Consider the following 19,261-nt stretch of genomic DNA (forward strand, 5'->3'; position numbering starts at 1 on the left):
GCTGTAGACGTGGGCACCCCAGAGACGTCGGCTGACCGAGCCGATGACGGGCCGGGCTGCGCCGAAGAGACAGGGAGCTTGTGCAGCTCCGAGCGTGGAAGTCCCATGGAAGAGCGCAAAGGACTGCAGCGGAGATAGGCTGCTTGTCGGAGGCACGAAATCTCTCCTCGGCCGCCGAGTAACCCTCTTTTTTGCGCGGGACGTGGGCGGCGACTGGGGAGGTGAACCGGAAGTTGAGAAGGCCGGAGGAGTTGTGGCAGGCGGTAGGCTGAATCCTCCAACTCTTATCACCGTGGGACGATGTGGGGAAAAGGCAGCAGCGTTTGTAGTTTGGAGGCTGCGCGGCCCACCTAGAGCCAATCGAGTCCCATAAAAGGCAGACTCGCGCTCCCGGGCATGCCGAGCCTCCTGCCTTCTCCTCTCGTTAGGGAAGGCGGGGTCTGCACGCTGCCGGTTCCGTAGGGAGTTTGCTGGGTCCATTACTGGTCGCGTCGTACTGTCATGAACCGGCTGTGTGGAGGCAGATGAGGACCCAAACGCAAAACTCACGGAGGCAGGAACTGAACTCAAAATCACTGCTTTATTGCAGGTTTCACAAAGGAACAGAACTAAACTGGGAATACTAACAGAAGACCGTGGGAACACAGAAAGACACACAGGTTCGGGGAGAAGACATTGACGACGCAACACTGACCTGATGGAGACATGCACATAAATACACAGAGAGTTAACGAGGGAAGTGGGAGCACACGGGGAACACAGCTGACACAGATAATCATAACGAGACAGGGCAGGAGTGAACACAACATGACGCATACTGACGAGAGACTATCAAAGTAAAACAGGAAGTACACAGAGGTTCAGACAGGAGGAGAGAGAGCACGGGGAGAACACAGACATAACGGGCTGGGGAAAACATGGAATAAAACACAAGGAGAGACGAGGGCTCACAGATACACAGGGGCACACAGGAGGTAACCAAATAAGAAACATCTTAACTAAATAACCTAGGAACCAAGGCATAAATAGGGAACAAAATACAAAAACACACAAAAACTAAGAATACTGGGCCAACATGGCGCAGGACCATGACAAAAAAAGTAAAATAGATATTTGCAAAATTCTGCCTAAATATGTATTTTACCAGGTTAATATGTGTGGTGGGGCGTGGTCTGCAGCGCCGCAGCAGGGGAGTCGGACGCACCTGAGCGGCACCCGCAATCACGCCTCGCCGCATTAACGTCTGTGCTCTCTCTGCTGTTGTTGGTATACAGTGGGGCAAAAAAGTATTTAGTCAGCCACCGATTGTGCAAGTTCCCTCACTTAAAATGATGACAGAGGTCAGTAATTTGCACCAGAGGTACACTTCAACTGTGAGAGACAGAATGTGAAAAAAAAATCCACGAATCCACATGGTAGGATTTGTAAAGAATTTATTCGTAAATTAGGGTGGAAAATAAGTATTTGGTCACCTCAAACAAGGAAAATCTCTGGCTCTCACAGACCTGTAACGTCTTCTGTAAGAAGCTTTTCTGTCCCCCACTCGTTATCTGTATGAATGGCACCTGTTTGAACTCATCATCTGTATAAAAGACACCTGTCCACAGCCTCAAACAGTCAGACTCCAAACTCCGCCATGGCCAAGACCAAAGAGCTTTCGAAGGACACCAGGAAAAGTATTGTAGACCTGCACCAGACTGGGAAGAGTGAATCTACAATAGGCAAGCAGCTTGGTGTGAAAAAATCAACTGTGGGAGCAATCATCAGAAAATGGAAGACATACAAGACCACTGATAATCTCCCTCGATCTGGGGCTCCACGCAAGATCTCATCCCGTGGGGTCAAAATGATCATGAGAACGGTGAGCAAAGATCCCAGAACCACACGGGGGGACCTGGTGAATGACCTGCAGAGAGCTGGGACCAAAGTAACAAAGGTCACTGTTGTGATATTTTGATACCATGGTAGCATTTACAGGATATTGTTTTATAGTGATATTATACAGGAAAACTGTTACTCAATAAGGCCCATTTACTAGTTGTTTTTCTCTTTCTCTGTGACCCAAGAATTAATGTGTAAGAATCACAGGATGGTACCTCAAGGTTGAAAACACCACAGAGATCACTCCCTTACTCCCATCCTCCCTTCTTTATCTCCTAGAAAAGAGCTTGTTAAAGGCCAGGTGGTTTGTTTCAGAATTCACTAATGAAAGAACTCTGTATTCTATGTCTAGGAGTGTATTTTGCTGGGATGATCATAAATTGTAGCTGAACTGATAAACTACACAAAGGATACTTCTTTGCTCAGAAGGCAGGAAGACGTTTCCTTATTTGGTCTGTACCGGTTTGAACTGAGAACCTGCTGACACACGAACCTTTTTTTCTTCTATATAAACTGTTGTATACTGAATAAACCTTTGAGTTGATTGTGGGAGAGCAACCTGAACAGTCTCTGTATCGCTTTGTTCTCCTAACTGCTCCCGACGTCGTAACTAACCTGCTGAACGGCATACCTGAGCGTTACTTTGAATAATTAGGAATCTTATAAGGAAAGGACAAAACTCTGCTTATCGGTGCTCACGCCTTGGAGGAAACCCGATCCACGGAGAAACCCGGGACGGAGATTTCTTTCAGTCACCATCAGTAACACACTACAACGGCAGGGAATCAAATCCCGCAGTGCCAGACGTGTTCCGCTGCTGAAGCCAGTGCATGTCCAGGCCCGTCTGAAGTTTGCCAGAGAGCACATGGATGATACAGCAGAGGATTGGGAGAATGTCATGTGGTCAGATGAAACCAAAGTAGAACTTTTTGGTATAAACTCAACTCGTCGTGTTTGGAGGAAGAAGAATACGGAGTTGCATCCCAAGAACACCATACCTACTGTGAAGCATGGGGGTGGAAACATCATGCTATGGGGCTGTTTTTCTGCCAAGGGGACAGGACGACTGATCCATGTTAAGGACAGAATGAATGGGGCCATGTATTGTGAGATTTTGAGCCAAAACCTCCTTCCATCAGTGAGAACTTTGAAGATGAAACTAGGCTGGGTCTTCCAACATGACAATGATCCAAAACACACCGCCCGGGCAACAAAGGAGTGGCTCCGTAAGAAGCATTTGAAAGTCCTGGAGTGGCCTAGCCAGTCTCCAGACCTCAACCCCATAGAAAATCTGTGGCGGGAGTTGAAAGTCCGTGTTGCTCGGCGACAGCCCCAAAACATCACTGCTCTCGAGAAGATCTGCATGGAGGAATGGGCCAAAATACCAGCTACTGTGTGTGCAAACCTGGTAAAGACCTATAGTAAACGTTTGACCTCTGTTATTGCCAACAAAGGTTATGTTACAAAGTATTGAGTTGTATTTTTGTTATTGACCAAATACTTATTTTCCACCCTGATTTACGAATAAATTCTTTACAAATCCTACCATGTGGATTCATGGATTTTTTTTTCACATTCTGTCTCTCACAGTTGAAGTGTACCTCTGGTGCAAATTACTGACCTCTGTCATCATTTTAGGTGGGGGAACTTGCACAATCGGTGGCTGACTAAATACTTTTTTGCCCCACTGTATGTCGGGCTGTGAGCTGCAAAGCTACAGCCGGCTGTATGCGCACAGCAACTGTGTGTGAAAAGTGGTCAATAAAGAGATGCTGAAACGCGTGTTCATGGAAACATCGTCAGGTCTGCCGTGGTATGTTTACAATGGGACTTATGGTCCCGAACCTCTGCGCACAGCGTCTGCAGATCGGGGCTGTACGAAGTCACTTTCATCTTTACGCAGAACTATAAGCTGTCATCTGTGAAGCGTGAGCGGCGTTTGTTTTCATCATAGTTCAGGGTGGAGAACAGCTGCCGACATAATGTGGATCCGAAGATCCATAACTGGCCTGGCTGGGGTTGAAAGTCTCCATAAATGCACACGTTTCGGTGGGTACACCGGCTTACACGAGTGTGACTCTGATTTTGAGCGATGAAAAAATAATTAAATATAATTTTATTTTTATATGTCAATATCACAATAATCTTCCAATTTAGAACTAAAAAAATAACTAACATAAATAAAATACACTTCAGCTAAAACCGACCCCTGATCTAGACATCTAACACCAATTATCCAAGTCCAGTGGATGGATTGGATGCAGATGTTCTGAAAGTTCTTAGGTCTCGTTTTGGGGCCTTACTCCTTTGTAGACATTAGAGAAGAGCCTTGAAAATAATGCTATACATTTTGATGTTTCTGCCTGATGAAGGTTTTTTTAGAGAAATGCAAAACTAAACACCTCTTTAGCGTGTGTGTGCTGATGATACATACACAGGGTGTGCAGCCTGCTGTTTGTTGACCTCTGAATATATTGATTTGACTTCATATCCTTACCACATAATCCACAACTAGCATGGTAATGTTTCTACACAGACTCGAGTTACTGCTTGTGGAGCAGCGTTCAGGTTTTACTTCACAGTGGGAAGGATGAGCTCCTCAGCAGATAACTTAATATGATCACAACAGTACAAAACACTTGTTAGCTGTGTGCCAAGACAAGGAAACAGTGTGAAACACTATGTGTTCATACAACACTTTGCATTTAATCATTAGCTATTATTAATCTCTTTATGTCTTCCACACTGTGTCTTTTGTCCTGCCCCCCTTCCCTCACCCCCAGTTTGATCGTGGCAGATGGCTGCCCTCCCACAGCTTGGTGTGCCCGAGGGTTCTTCCTGTCAAAAGGGAGCTTTTCCTTCCCTCTATTGATTGGTGGGGTTTTCTCTCTATTATTATGAGGTCTTTACCTTATAAAGTGCCTCAAGGTGACTGCTGTTGCGATGGTACTATATAAATAAAACTGAACTGAACTGAATTGGAATGGTGTGTGTGTGTGTGTGTGTGTGTGTGTGTGTGTGTGTGTGTGTGTGTGTGTGTGTGTGTCAGAGTAAAAGGAACAAGGAAATAAGGCATCAGTTTGCTCATCATGCTAACGTAAATAGCTATTCTGCCAGTATAGACATTCAGCTACTCAACATTATTGTCATGGCTACTGAACGGACCCACGCGCAGACAGTTCTTTCAAGGAAACAAAAGGGGATTTATTTACAATAGGGATCACCTTAGTGCAAAATATATGTACAGTGAGTTGGGAGGGGGTCCAGGGCTCTAGGGAGAGAAGGGGGGGGGAATCCACACACACGCTTCCTCTTCCACTCAGTCACCGCCACCGCTCCTCCGCACACACGCACTCCTCTTCAGCCGCACTCGCTCCAACACTCCACACACTGCCCCACTTGGACAGGTCCGGTGATTCGGTCCAGAATCTACAGACAGAAGGTCAAAGGTTAGTTCCACAACATAAAACACGTGTAAGCGATTCTTCTTTGAATATGCCGCGAGCACGAACTCAGGTGGTTCGACGTTCCAGCGGTGAGCTGCTCTGTGCCACTGCCATAAATAGCAGCTGGGGAAATCAGCCAGATCAGCCGCAGGTGGACACCATCCACAGGGGTGCGTGTGCCAAGAGTGAGAGCCCGTAATGAGCTCCACCCAGGCAGAGAGGAGGAGGAGAGACAAAAAACTAAAACTAACAACAACAAAACCTGTAGCCAGCGTGGGCCAACCAGAGAGACACGGGGACCGTGACAATTATTCCTACTGCTTGAATCACTTCTTTTCCCCTTGCTAAGTTTAAAATTATTACCTATAAGACTACCAGGAGCAGCTCAGTTTCACTCTGGATGCCGAAGCAGTGCAGATATACTCACAGGTATGAATGCAAATACAGACATTTCCCACTTCAGATTCATCAGAGGACTGTGGTAAATGGACTGATTCTTATAGAGCGCTTTTCTACTCTCACTGAGTACTCAAAGCGCTACAACATGCCTCATTCACCCAATCACACCCATTCTCACAAGCACTTTATCTACACTTAGTGCTTTCTAACGACATTTATACACATTCACACTCCGATGGATGCATTGGAGAGCAAGTTGGGGTTAGTATCTTGCCCAAGGATACTTGACATGCAGACTGGAGGAACCAGGGATCAAACCACCGACCTTCCGATCAGTAGGTGACCTGCTCTACCTCCTGAGCTACATTTACACTCACAGTCACACCAGTGGCCAACTTGACTTGCCAGTTAACATAATATGCATGTGTTTGGAAGAACCGACGCACACGTGGGAGAACATGCACACACCGGCCAGCTGGCAGGTTTCAAACCCAGGACATTCTTGCTCTGAGATAACAGCACTAACCTCTGCATCACCATGCTTTCATGCTTTTTTCTGTTGTGAAATGGATGTGAATCATTTATTGGGTCTGACCTTTTTACTATGACCTTTTATTAATAAAACGTTTTACTACAGAGGGATCACAAACACGGTGAAAGAAAGCATCATTTTCCTGCCCTGTGCTTACTTCACATGAATGTGTGGGATATGAACATTAGCTAATATAACAAGCAAACACAGGCATGTAAGAGATTATTATACACAGTTGTACAGGGTCAGTGCTGTGACTTAGATTTAGTTCATGTCCAAAAACTGGCTGTTTGCGTTAATGGCGGAGTCTCTCTGTAGAAGACAAAGACAGAGCTCACACATCTGAAGGATTTCTTAAAAAAAATGTTCTGATGTCAATCAAAGCAACAGAGAAAAGTCCTGCGATTGTTTCCCTCTTTTTCTGTTGCTGTAAGAGTTTTCTGTATCATCTACATGTCACACACTTCCTTTGTTCTGAGACCTTTGCTGTTTGTTTAGTTTAAGTATTGCATCCATCAGATTTTTGTTGGAGCCGATGTACAGTCTGCATTGCAAATTAATGCCATCCGTGGTCCACAGTGCATTTGCTGCCTCTTCCAGAAAGCCTCCAGTTTCTAACATAATCGCCTATTAGTCTTTTTCTGATATTAGAATCGCTCTCCTTTGTTGCCGTGCTGCACCTTCTCCTGCCTCTGTCAAACACAGGCATTACTGGGAGTTTGAGCTAAGTTGAAAGAGAGACCTGTTCATTTGCATCGTGAAAGCAAAGCCAGGCAAATTTATTTAAATAGCGCAATTTATTCAGAGCAGTTTCAAAATGCTTTGGAGACATTTAACCTCTAAAAGGAACTGGAAGAAAGTGACAACATATGGAAGATTAGAGACTTCATCCACAGGACATACTCTCAGGATCTGTGTCGCTCTGCCCAGACAAATCTCTCTCAGGAAAAGCCTCAAAGCCCCTCCTTCATCAAAGATGTAGTTCTTGAATGTTAAATATGCTTTTGCTGCCCACAACGCAAGGTCTGTGTTCCACATTTGAATGTCAACATTGGTCCAAAAGCATTACACAATGTGTAAAACACATAATTTCTCTGACTTTTAGATTGGATTTTATTGTAGTGGATGTTTTTGGTGACACTAGAGGGAAACTGGAACCTGAAGTTCAGGCTGGGGTTATACACACACTATCATAGACTCTTATAATAAAGTTACAACAAGCTTTGAAACACTAAAATCCATGTTTATTTAAATATTCATAATGATCCATATATAAAACCCATGTCGACAATCATGTATAATAAAGTGTAGATGTAAATATATATTTAAGTTAATTTCTAAAAAAACAAGTTTACAGTGTGTGATGTTAACAATAGGCATGTTTGTGTTTATATTTACTACTTACTAGTGGTGTGCGGATCGATATTGACATATCGATTCTTCCGATGCCAGTAATTTATGTTCTAGAATCGATTCTCATATTAAAATATCAATATTTTAGTACTCTGGGGTAAATTTGTAGTTTTTCATTAACAGGAACACAGTGGAAAGAAACTATATCATTCGGATCATCTAAATTGGAAGGAACTACTTCCTCTACCGACTTTCACAGTCATGTGCAAAACACGGCTGTATAAATGTGTCACAGCCCCTGGCGTGCGCACTCACAGCAATGGCTGAGTGTAAACAGAGTCATGTGTGGATTTGATTTCAACACTATTAAAGTGTCTATATGGGTCCACACCAGAGAGTGTTAATTTAACTCTTTTTGGAGAGTTGGTACGTTAACTCTGATTTAGTGTTAAACACCAAATCTGTCTGGAGTTGATAATTTAACACTTGGTGTTAAGAGTTTATATATTAACTCTCAAAGAGTATTTTAGTTTAACTACGTAAGAGTTATCTTCTAATTCATTCTAAAAAGCGGGAATTTTACTGTTCTGAACTTCTAGAAATTTCTTTTGGAAATAAACATTTACTAAAAAGATGCAATGGTTTTTGAAAAACATTTATTCTGAACTGCGCACCACAATTTCAAAACATTTTCTGAAAGATGTAACAGTATACATGTTCTCACTTTCATTAGAATTGTGTTTATCAAAAGGTCTGACATGGTAAATGCAAATAACAGCATCTCATCACTTATTTCTTCAATACAATATGCATGTCCTTCATTCATCCCTTTGTGGAACTTCAACACACTTCTGCTCTCCCCCATATTCCATCTTCACAAGCATATCCTGTGTGGAGATTGAATAAAAATTAGTTGACACTAATTAATGGCACAAATAATCCAGTAAACAATTGCAGCACAGTAAAAAAAAAAGGAATCCTCTTTGAGCCATTACTTGTGTAAAGTATTTTCCCAAAAGACAAAGACACAGGCAACAGGTAATACTGAACTAAATGTAAAACCGCAACCTTTTTCATTTTTACCTAAACCGTGTGCACAAAACTCTGGAGGGATCTAAATGCTAACGTAGAATCCAGTCAGGGCGTCAGCTACTGCTGTTTGCTCGGTTTTTTATGGGCGATCGTTTTCAGGCTTCAAGTAGCACCATTATACCAACATTTCACATTCTAGACATTGTTTTAGGTGTATTTGACCAAAAGTTTGACTGAAAATTCACATGCAAGCTTTTTTCAAGGCTGTGGTATTTGCCCGCAAACAATACCTTTCAGCTAGCTAAAACAGAATGTTATGCTATCAGCGAGCAACATGGCTAATGCCTTTCACACAGCTTTGTCTCAACTCCAAAGAGCCACAGAAGTAAAAGCTCAGAATAATAATTGAAACAATCTTTGAAAAAATGACTTACCAAGCATGGCAAACAACTCAAATATGTAGAGCAAAATGTTCTGAAACGGCTTCACTTCAGCTTCGATTGGAGCCGTGCTGAGGGCGGAGTCTGTGAATTTACTCTGTTGGTGTCATAGCCCCTGTAGGAGTTCAGAGTTAAGAGGTCAAGAGTTAATGTTTCCATTGTAACACCTCCAGATTTGACAGAGAAACACTCATTTTTAACACTCGATTTTAACTACTATCATTTTACACCTCAGAGTTACATTAAAAGAATGTGACTCTACTTAGAGTAAAATTAACTCTACTTTTGCAAGGAGACTATTAACACCAAAACATTTAACACTTTTGAATTTGCTGTGCACAAACAGCCAAGACCTGGTTTGCGATACATCCGGGGCCTGTGCTTCGTACCGCGCTAAGTGAGTTAGCTGGATGAGATTGTTGACGATTTCGCGTGATCTTGGATCGTTCGGTTCCCCGAAACTCATCCGGGACTTGCTGTCATAGCAACAGAGCCGTAAGCGTAAACCTGCTGGGGAGCAGGTTTACTTTATGTAAACAGGATTAGATCGCGGCCACGCAGGTATGCCCGCGTCATTCATACGAAAGCAACAGCGATATTCCACCACTGTTTCACCATAAATAAATAACATCACTGTAACCAAAGATAATGCAGCACTTGATCCTTTTATTGATTACACACAGATACATACAGGTCATTCCCTAAAAAAGGGAAATGTACTATTAACATTCTATTACATGTATGTGATTATTACAGATGTAATTCATATTTCAGAGTAGTAATTGTAAATTACTTCGTGTAATCAAGATGAGAGACCACGGCTATAAAAGCGAAGGTGGATTTGGGAAGTCTGTCGCAGTCATATCCTGTCCGTTTACGCGAGCAACCCATTGCGGAAGGTGCAAGATTGATAAGGAGAGTCCTCAGAATTCAGCGTATATTGCGGGACAGACAGGATCCTTTAGCTCAGCGCGACAGTGTGCTCATAGAGAGATATCGATTTTCCCGTGAGGGTATTATTTACTTAACCAACTTGTTGACGAGGGGGTGCAGGACCACCACCTGTCTTTTTTTTTTGCTCTGCCCTTTTCTTGGTTGCTGTTATGAACAAACAAACAGAGTATTCCAGGGTCTCTTTCCAAGAGACGACAAGCAATATAAGTGATAAATATTACCATTCTGTAGAATATTCTTATATTCCACTTTTACTTGTTCCCATGTTCTAGTGGGTCCTGTTGTGGCTCTAATGTGAAAGGGGATATAATATAACATATTATAATATAATATAATGTAATATAATATTGGATAATATGGTGTGATATGATAAATCTACCCTACCGCCTACTGGTGTTGGCCAGAGGGGCCGATGGCGCAATATGGCAGCCTGGCTTCTGTCAGTCTGCCCCAGGGCAGCTGTGGCTACAACCGTAGCTGCCTCCACCAGTGTGTGAATGTGAGAGTGAATGAATAGTGGCATTGTAAAGCGCTTTGGGTGCCTTGAAAAGCGCTATATAAATCCACTCCATTATTATTGTTATTATTGAATTACTTACGAGTTTGATTTGTCAGCAACTTTCTGCCAGCCCTCTCTCCTTGCTTTTGCAGCCTTTGCAGTGTTCCCTTGCGTTTTAATTAAACTCTGAAACTCCTGAAATCCCTCACTCAAGAGTTCTTGCTCTGCTGCCGAAAAATACCGAGCGCGCTCCTTCGACATTTTCGCCGACCAATCAAAGGGTTGCCGATCAATGTTTCTACTATCGATGCGTAGCCCCTGTTGGGCCACCCAGTGATCTCACATTACTTCATCCAGCTATACTAATCGTCAACAACAGGTGTGTTCGGGGAACCGGAATAGCGAGCTCAGAGTTAGCGCGATGATTTGGTCTTGGATGTTTCATTTGATCTTGGATGTAGTAAGCGACGTACGAAGCACAGGGCCCCGGCAAGAAAGTGCGGTGTTGTGGCAACATCACTAACCTCGTCAAACATCTCAGAGTAAATCATATCACAGAATATGACGAGCTTATGTTGAGGCGAACTGAAGAGGAGGAGAAGGACACACAGGAAAACGGAGAGAGTAATTTTTCCAGGGTCAACATCATTTTCATCTAAAAGAGTAGTTATTGCACGTTTTGGAACCTAATCACTTCAATTGGCCGCTAGAGTTGGAGCCAAAAAACAGAGGAAATTCTATCAGAGTAATATAGAAAGACCACGCCCATTTTCGCTTCTTAAGTTTAGTTTCTGCCGCCATTTTCTTATCCCGCAGTGGAACGGAGGCGACTGTCAGCATAAGCCAGGTAAGTGAGCAAAGTGCTAAATAATGATTTTATATAGAATAAAATGTGGAGTTTTTGTTTATGTGAAGGGTAATGCATGTATTATATTACAGCTTCTGAGTTTGTGGGTCTTACATGCTACATAATTGCCAAGGTTTATGCTAATGTTAGCTTCCAACAAAATTAATGTTGTTCGACCACTCAGACAGCTATATTTCAATAAACTTAATTTAGCATTGCTGAATAGCTGTTTTTAGGTAGTATAATTGACCAGGGAAGTGTGTTTTTAACAAATCCTGTGCACCAATGTTTTATCCAAAATGGTAGGTGAGCACATGTTTTTTACTCAGAATTGAATTGTGTGCATGGTTGCAGTCTGTAGCCCCTAGTGTATTAGATTAGCATTATACAAACTTCCTATTGCTGCAATGTAGAGCTTTCTATTACTTATGTGTTTTTTTTTTACATGCTTTTTCATCAGAACAGAGCATCGTGAGATTGTAAGACATACAAGGAATATATGTGTGTGTTTTGTTCAATTTTGCAAGTATTTGTAATAAATCTGATTATTTAACAATATCCTTTTCATATCATGAAGGATGCAAGCTGTGCGTGTAAAGTATAGAGAACAACAAAAGTACATCTGTTTTGAGGGCCAACTGACCTACACATCGTTTTTGGAATGTGGTGAGTAAAAAAATCAGTTTCCAGTGTGTTTCATAGCTTGTGTGAATCAGTCAAGCTTTGGGGATGGTGCTATAATAGCTGCTATACCAAATGTTTAGGCTTTTTTTCTGGTTCAGTTTATGTAATTTCACTTTTTTTTTTTTTGCCTTGTTCTGGTATTAATTTCAAATGTATAATGCAATTTTATAATGTTCACAGTTGCCAAGAAGTTCAACATTCCAAACTTGGACTTCAAAGTTTTTGATGACTCAAAGACTGAAGTTGATGAGGATGTTTTTGATTTCCTTATGAAAAAACAAAACCTTGGTGTGCTAGAGATTTGTCAAGCACAAGGTCCAAATCCAGATGGTAAGTATCTTGGAATGTCATCATCATCGTCATTTTTAAACTTTTAATTGACCGGGTAGTGGGGAGAGAAACCACAGTCCAGTTTATTTCCTGGTTGCAAGTTGATAGGGTGTGAGCAGTTACGTAACACAGTCAGTTGTCCTATCAAATTACTTGGTCCAAATATTAAGATTGGCCAAACTTTTTTCAGGATCCCACGGGAATGGAATAATGATGAGTTTCTATCCCTGATGGAATTTTTAACAGTTTAATGTCCCATCAGCTTGGTAACAGCATTTTAACTTAAGCAAAGAAAAATCTAACATCTGCAGAAAGGTAAATGTCACTAGAATCACTCAATCACTGAGCCACTGTGTCATTCATGCTTTAAGTCCTGGCTAGTAGAACATGTTCTGTGTAAGGCAAGCTAATAAATTTACTGAATTGTTTTCAAATAATCCTATATTTTGCTGGGTACTACAATGTTTATGATTGTGTAAATAACACTAACCATCATACAAACTTAAACAAGAAGGCAAGAAGACATGAAACACTAAACATATAAAGGCTAATTTACATCATGGAGCCCTGCTCTCAAAAACTGACATGGATTTAACTATTTCTGAAGCTGGATTTAAGAAATAACTGCTAAACATTTAAAAAGATTTTCTGTTTGTTATGGAATGTGATGTCATGTGGTTGGTTGTGACTAATAAACTTAAATTAGTTTATGTTATCGATTCTGTCACTCATTGGCTAAAACAGGAACATCAAGGCACTACAACTAAAAATCTTCAACACTGCTCACTCATAAAGCACTTTACAAACCCAGCTACATGAACCTCATTGTTGCAGTCAGGGGCAGCACAAAAGTGACCTCTATAATTTTTATGATTTGATAGATTCTTCTGCAAGCACCTCCTTTACCAGTTCCAGTGGAGAAATTGAAGTGGACTCTGATGACACCATATTATTGGAACACAGTCCTACAACAAGACGGAGAGCTGACGACACTTCTCTTGCCCGAGTAAGCTATGTAGTTTGCTGTATACCCTTTCAGAAAGTTGACACAAATTTGAATATATTATATGTATTATTATCACTGTCATAAAAGCACAAGATTCTGCTGTCTTTCCTTCAGCACAGGTCTGCAAATTGTAGACCAGATCGGCAACATAAAAAGTTAGTGTGCTTGAGAGACAGACAAATTTAAGGGTAATTATTTGTGCTTTTTAACAGAACTTTAGGTGGCTTTGAAGCACAGTGATCATGAATATCTAATGAACCTCAATTCTATACTAAAACATACTTTAAAAAAAATAACATGTATTCGTGACTATAGACCTTTGATTTGATCTAGAACGAACCTGAAAGCTTTTTTAGTATCACAAGAAAAATATTTATGATATATTGATTATATATTATTATATCGCTCTATTTTACTGTAACTTAGATGGTTGAAGATGTTCTAAAGAACAAACCAGGAGGAGAGAGGATCATCAATGAGTATGCCCGGACAAAAAGCCTAACGGATAGCAGACGGCGTGACATGGTCAAGATATTAGTTGCACATATGACAAGTGAACATGGGTATGCTGACATAGTTATTTCATAAGTATATATATGATAAATTCATTTATCATTTTAAGTGTGCGTGTTAGTCCCCATAGAGAAATAGTTCCTCTGCATTTAACCCATTCACCCAGTGAAGCAGTGGGCAGCCGCCAGTGCAGCGCCCGGGGAGCAGTGTGTAGGGACGGTACCTTGCTCAGGGGTACCTCAGGGTAGCCGTTCAGTGGAGTCGAACCCCCGACCTTCCGATCATGGGGCCACCACTCTACCTACTGAGCTATCCCTGCCCTGCTGTCATTTATTCATTCATTTATTTTCTTAGAGGTGGTATTTAGACTTTCAACTTTGTGTTTGTCTGTGTAGGACAAGTCCTTCAAGACGTGTTAAAGAGAAATATGCAAAGGGTATCATCACGCTGTTCCCATACCTGGCTGATCCTAGGAGCAGGCTGGGCTATGTAAGTACAAAAAAGAATAAGTTCAAACAATTTACTTTTCACTCGTGAATGTAAGACATTTTTCAGGCATGAAATATATGTAGAATTTACTTAACAGTTTGGCTCTGGATTGAGTAAAGCTGAAGATGTTTTTCTTTTCGCAGGACTTTCCTCTGTGCTGCCTTTTCTTAACTCTCATTATTTAAATCCCTTTAGAGTTCAGCGCTCCAGTCCCGAGCAAGGGAGCTCAATTGCTGCAATTTTCAGATTGAAAGTGTAAATATATTTTAACATGTTAATTAAAATATTTCATTTAATTTTAGGAGCATTTTTACAATGCAGAAGATGGGAGTGGGTATCTGGCTTGGAGATTGAAGTTTATCCAAAAGGAAGCTTCTAATGGACAAAACAAGACTCCCAGAATGTCAAAAACGCAAATGGGTATGTGATATTGTTAGTAGTTATAATTCAAGTCTCACTCATCTGGAGACTAAACTGCATGCATGAAAATTCTAGCTGAGTTCTCAAGCCTTGTAGGACACGGTGTCACTTTTTTGTCTTATTCATATCCACTGTTAGGGGGCCCAACATCTGATAGAGACTGTTTCAGAGAAGACAACTGCCTAATGACAGACAGCTTGTGTTCTGAGGCTATTGCACTGATGAAACATACAGCTGATGAAGGAATTGTTATGATGAAGATGAAGCAGACCTTCAACTATCGCCAAAAGATGATTCATGATCCAGTGAAGTCATCTGATATCTTTTTGGACTTCCCAAGATTCCTGGATATAGGAGGATTAGTATGTTTATCTTACCTTCAACTTCCCTCACTGTTACATTTATAAGTTGAGGTGCATCTGAGAAAAAAGTGAGCATAAAAGTTGTTTGATACAAGGAGTTTCAAAAACTTAATTTCATCTCTTCTGCAGATTGAACAAGATTTTACTTTGATGTTCGATGAAGCCACCTCTGCAAAGTTCCTGGAGAAGTGGCCCACTATCTACAAGCAGAAAGTCCTCAAACAAAGCCGTGGTCTCACGCAATCAGATGACCTTCAGTACCTTGTGCAAAATGCTGAATGCACAATAGAAGTGGAAAATGGTGAGATAAAATAAATGGAATTTTATTGTTATGTTTTAATTGGAGCATTTGAAAGTGTAACACCGTCACCTGCTGTCGCTTTTTTTTTTTCAAAACTTTATAATGTAAGTGTTAACACAGTTGCAGATAACGTGTTTTGGCAGCTAATTATTGTTTCCAATTTACTTATGTTTCCAGGATGGGACAGTGACATGTCATCCATTTTGATCCTTGTACACCTGTTACCACCATCACCTCATGGCCGCAAGAGACCAGGAAAGCTCTCAGCCAGACAAGCCTGTGACCATCTTGTCAAGTTTGTCAAGGTAAAGTTACAGTAAAGGAAACATAACTAGTTATATTTACATTGATAACAATATTTCAGACGAACTAAAAGGTGTATGTTTAAATACAACTATGAATTTAGTCATTACCAAGAGATGTATACAGCTCAGTCAAGCAGCCTTTATGTCTTCCACAACCATATGTAGGCTGTATTTGCAACATCACACATTTCTTTTATCACTTGAGTAAAGTACACAAACAACAAGTCATTCCAAACTTTAAGTTCATTGTAAATAGAAATGCTACAATTTCAACAAATTAACTGTCATGGTAATTAACATATTTATATAGATTATATCTGCATATAGATTTTTGTAGATATACAGATAACAGATACTAGTTTTGACAAGCTAGTAGTTAAAATTGAACTAGTTTTGTCTGTTTTGTATCTGTCCTTAATTCTGTCAGCTTCTTGTTTTTTAACCGAAGTCTTATCATGTTGGAACGTTTATCTGTCTTTGTGTCACAGACGGGAACTAGCATCCAGGGGCATCTCGATGGCATCACAGAGAGCCTTCAACCATACCTTCTTGCAGTGGGCACTCAGAGGAATGTGATTCACAAGTACTTCATTGTGATAGACAAACATGCAGTACCTTGTAAGTCACCAGGCTCTCTTGCTTGTTTTGATGAGCTTTTCAAAGCTCACTTTGTCTTTGGTACGTCATATGACCACGATCTGGTCAATATGTACAACTTCCTGCAGACCACCATTTACGAGATAGATGTTGATACAACCAAAGTGAATCCTAGGGTTGCAGAGTTGAGGGCTCGGATGCTGCGTTGAATATTTTTTTTTCTACTAAGAGTGTTGAGCTGGAATGTTTTGTTTCATTTGCAAGAGGTCCCAGACAAATGCTAATTCCTTGATAAAGCATTTCAAAGTGATCCATGGACTCTGTTCTAGTAAGACTCTTCGTCTTAAATGTGGCCAGTTTGGTTGTGCTCAAGTTTATGGCACATTTTCTGGGTTCAAGTTTTGTGTACAAGAGATGGACCTCATGTAATTTGTGTTGAAGAGCTTTTCTGTTGTAAAGCATTTGATTTACAGGTGTCATACAGTGATAGTGATTCCAGTTTTTATATTGTACCATACTGTTTCCTGTGAACAATAAAGGTGGCTGTTAAAATATAAATAATTTCTGATTTATTTATTGTACCTTGCAGTGAATGATAATACATAGAGGGCAAAATAAAGTCACATATTTTTCTTCTTTTAATTCTATTTAGAGTAAAATTTAGTTGTATGTAAAATTTTAATTCTATTTGGAGTGAAAATGTTGTTCTATTTGAAATAAATTAGAATTCAATTCTGAGTAAAATTCTGCTCTATTTAGAATAAAATACTATGTAGAGTAAAATTCTGTTCTACTCAGAGTAAAATTAGGGTGGAGTTGTTTTTATTTTATACTAAACTGAGTAAATTATCATCATGTGTATTAAAATATTTGCACTGAATAGAGTAGATTTAACTCTGAAAGTTTAACTCTACCGTAAGAGTAAACTTTACTCCATTTAGACTGGGACCAAATACTGTCTTTTTTAGAGTAAAATTTTTTTCAATTTGAGTAAAATTTACTCAGTGAATTATACTGTGCAGGTGCTGCTAGGGCGAGACAGACGTCTCAGGGAGTCCTTTAGTGCTGCAGGCAAGGTGTTCAAATAGCCACAACTTCAGGTCTTTTATTTCTATATGATAATTCTGCATTATTAAGTGATAAGAACAAGTAGTCTGATGTCCTGTAATCATTATGAAGCTATATTATTGTATTATTATTACAATTACACAATACAATTATATATGGTATAACGAAATACAATGAAGCATTAAGTTTTGTACAAAGTATCGGTATCGGATCAGTATCGTCGATACCACTTATAGGTAATACTATTTATTAGGGGTGCAACGATACTCGTATCGATATTGAACCGTTCGATACAGTGCTTTCGGTTCGGTACGCATATGTATCGAACAATACAAAATTTTAAATTTATTTTATCAACTTTCCTTCTGACGATGCTGTCTGTGTTGAGCGCTCAGTGGATCTGCGCTCGACAGTGCAGCCTAGGCGGAGTAGTCGAATGCAGATTCACTGAGCGCAGCGCAAGCTAGCGAGACAGAAGTTAAGCTCTCCTTGCAACATGGCAAATTGAACCTCCCCCACCCTCATTCAGATTTGGCGTTTGGAACTATTTTGGTCTTCATGTGACGTATGACCCTGAAGGTAAGCGCGTCATGGACTAAAGTAAAACAGTATGTTGGATGTGCCACGCAGTGCTCAATTACATGGGTGGGAGCTAGTGTGTTAGCGCAGCTAGCTCGTTAACGTGTTGGCCGTCCAGCCCCATGCACGGGGCGATCCGCGGTAGCTTGTTAACGGAGATTTGCCGTGTTGTGGCGTTAAGGTCATTTCAACGAGATTAACGCTGACAGCACTAGTGGGAACACAACGAATATGACTGCACATTTACTCCGACAGCATCCTAGTGCAAAGACAAGTGGAAGCAGACAAAAACAACAAGCACGCATGCTACAAACTTTAGCCGAGTCATTTAGACAGCCGTTAGCACATGATTCTCCTTATGGGGACCTGATATGTTTAATATGCTGCTGAGAATATAGCCCAGAAGAAGTGGATAGTATAGCTTTTATTTTGAAAGAGCCATTTCTCTGTAATAAACTCTCTTTTCCAAAGATGAGGGATTCCTCCATCAGATAGATTTATTATTTTGTTGTTTCAACAACATTAAATTTAAAAACTGTACTTTTGAGTTAAAATATATTTTTATAATTTTAATAAATGACAAATTAAAAAACATGAACATTTTTTGTATCGAAAAACTATCGAACCGTGACACCAAAGTATCGAACTGAACCGAACCGTGAATTTTGTGTATCGTTGCACCCCTAGTATTTACATGATAAATGTGTTTTTTCTACATGTAAGCCAGCCTTCTGGCTTCTAGCTGGTTCGTTCAGTTACAGACTATGAGCCGTGTTTGGTGATGCTGATAAAGTGTGGCAAGAGTAAAGGTGCTACAGTCAACGCACACACTACTCGTGGCAATCAGGTGCAAAACTTCACTTTAAACCTGCAGAGACAAAGACAAAGCAAAAGGCACAGCATGAAAGATGATGTTACCTTCATGTGCTGCATCTTGATGCTTTTTGATTCAGTATTTTGCTACTTTTTCAGTAACGGTGTTGTCAGTGTAATATTTTTTTAGATTTTAAACTTGATGGTTGAAATTACTAGTTTGATCTCTATTATTTAATTACAATCTGATGCATTCTAGGGAATATTTTGGCTTTTCACAGCAAGCTGAGTGCTGGAGATTGATAAATGAATTGATAAAACATGAATTTCATTCACATCTGTGGTATCGGTTTCATGCTATACACATTGTTATTGTGTGTTCCATGCTGTGTGTGTCATGTCGATGCCATG

The 19,261-nt window shown here is 40.6% G+C and overlaps 1 protein-coding gene across 3 annotated transcripts; it reads left to right on the forward strand.

Moving 5' to 3' along the window:
* Window positions 1–11,961: 11,961 nt before the first annotated feature.
* Window positions 11,962–16,748, forward strand: LOC147313757 (uncharacterized). Of its 3 annotated transcripts, none has more exons than XM_086264729.1 (10): window positions 11,962–12,049; window positions 12,248–12,397; window positions 13,258–13,403; window positions 13,830–13,966; window positions 14,312–14,405; window positions 14,708–14,825; window positions 14,964–15,187; window positions 15,317–15,488; window positions 15,666–15,793; window positions 16,282–16,748. In XM_086264729.1, exons 1-10 carry the CDS (start codon window positions 11,962–11,964, stop codon window positions 16,597–16,599), a joined length of 1,575 nt encoding a protein of 524 aa, XP_086120855.1. In that variant the 3' UTR covers window positions 16,600–16,748. The 3 variants fall into 3 exon arrangements, with proteins under 3 accessions (XP_086120855.1, XP_086120856.1, XP_086120857.1); XM_086264730.1 differs by having other exon boundaries at window positions 13,279–13,403; XM_086264731.1 differs by lacking the exon at window positions 12,248–12,397 and having other exon boundaries at window positions 13,279–13,403.
* Window positions 16,749–19,261: the final 2,513 nt, after the last annotated feature.

This window comes from Aulonocara sp. 'chitande type north' Nkhata Bay, linkage group LG15 (genome assembly GCF_057382095.1).
Source record: "Aulonocara sp. 'chitande type north' Nkhata Bay isolate Kocher_YH1m ecotype deep benthic linkage group LG15, A_spYH_male_GT1.1, whole genome shotgun sequence".
NCBI lineage: Eukaryota > Metazoa > Chordata > Actinopteri > Cichliformes > Cichlidae > Aulonocara > Aulonocara sp. 'chitande type north' Nkhata Bay.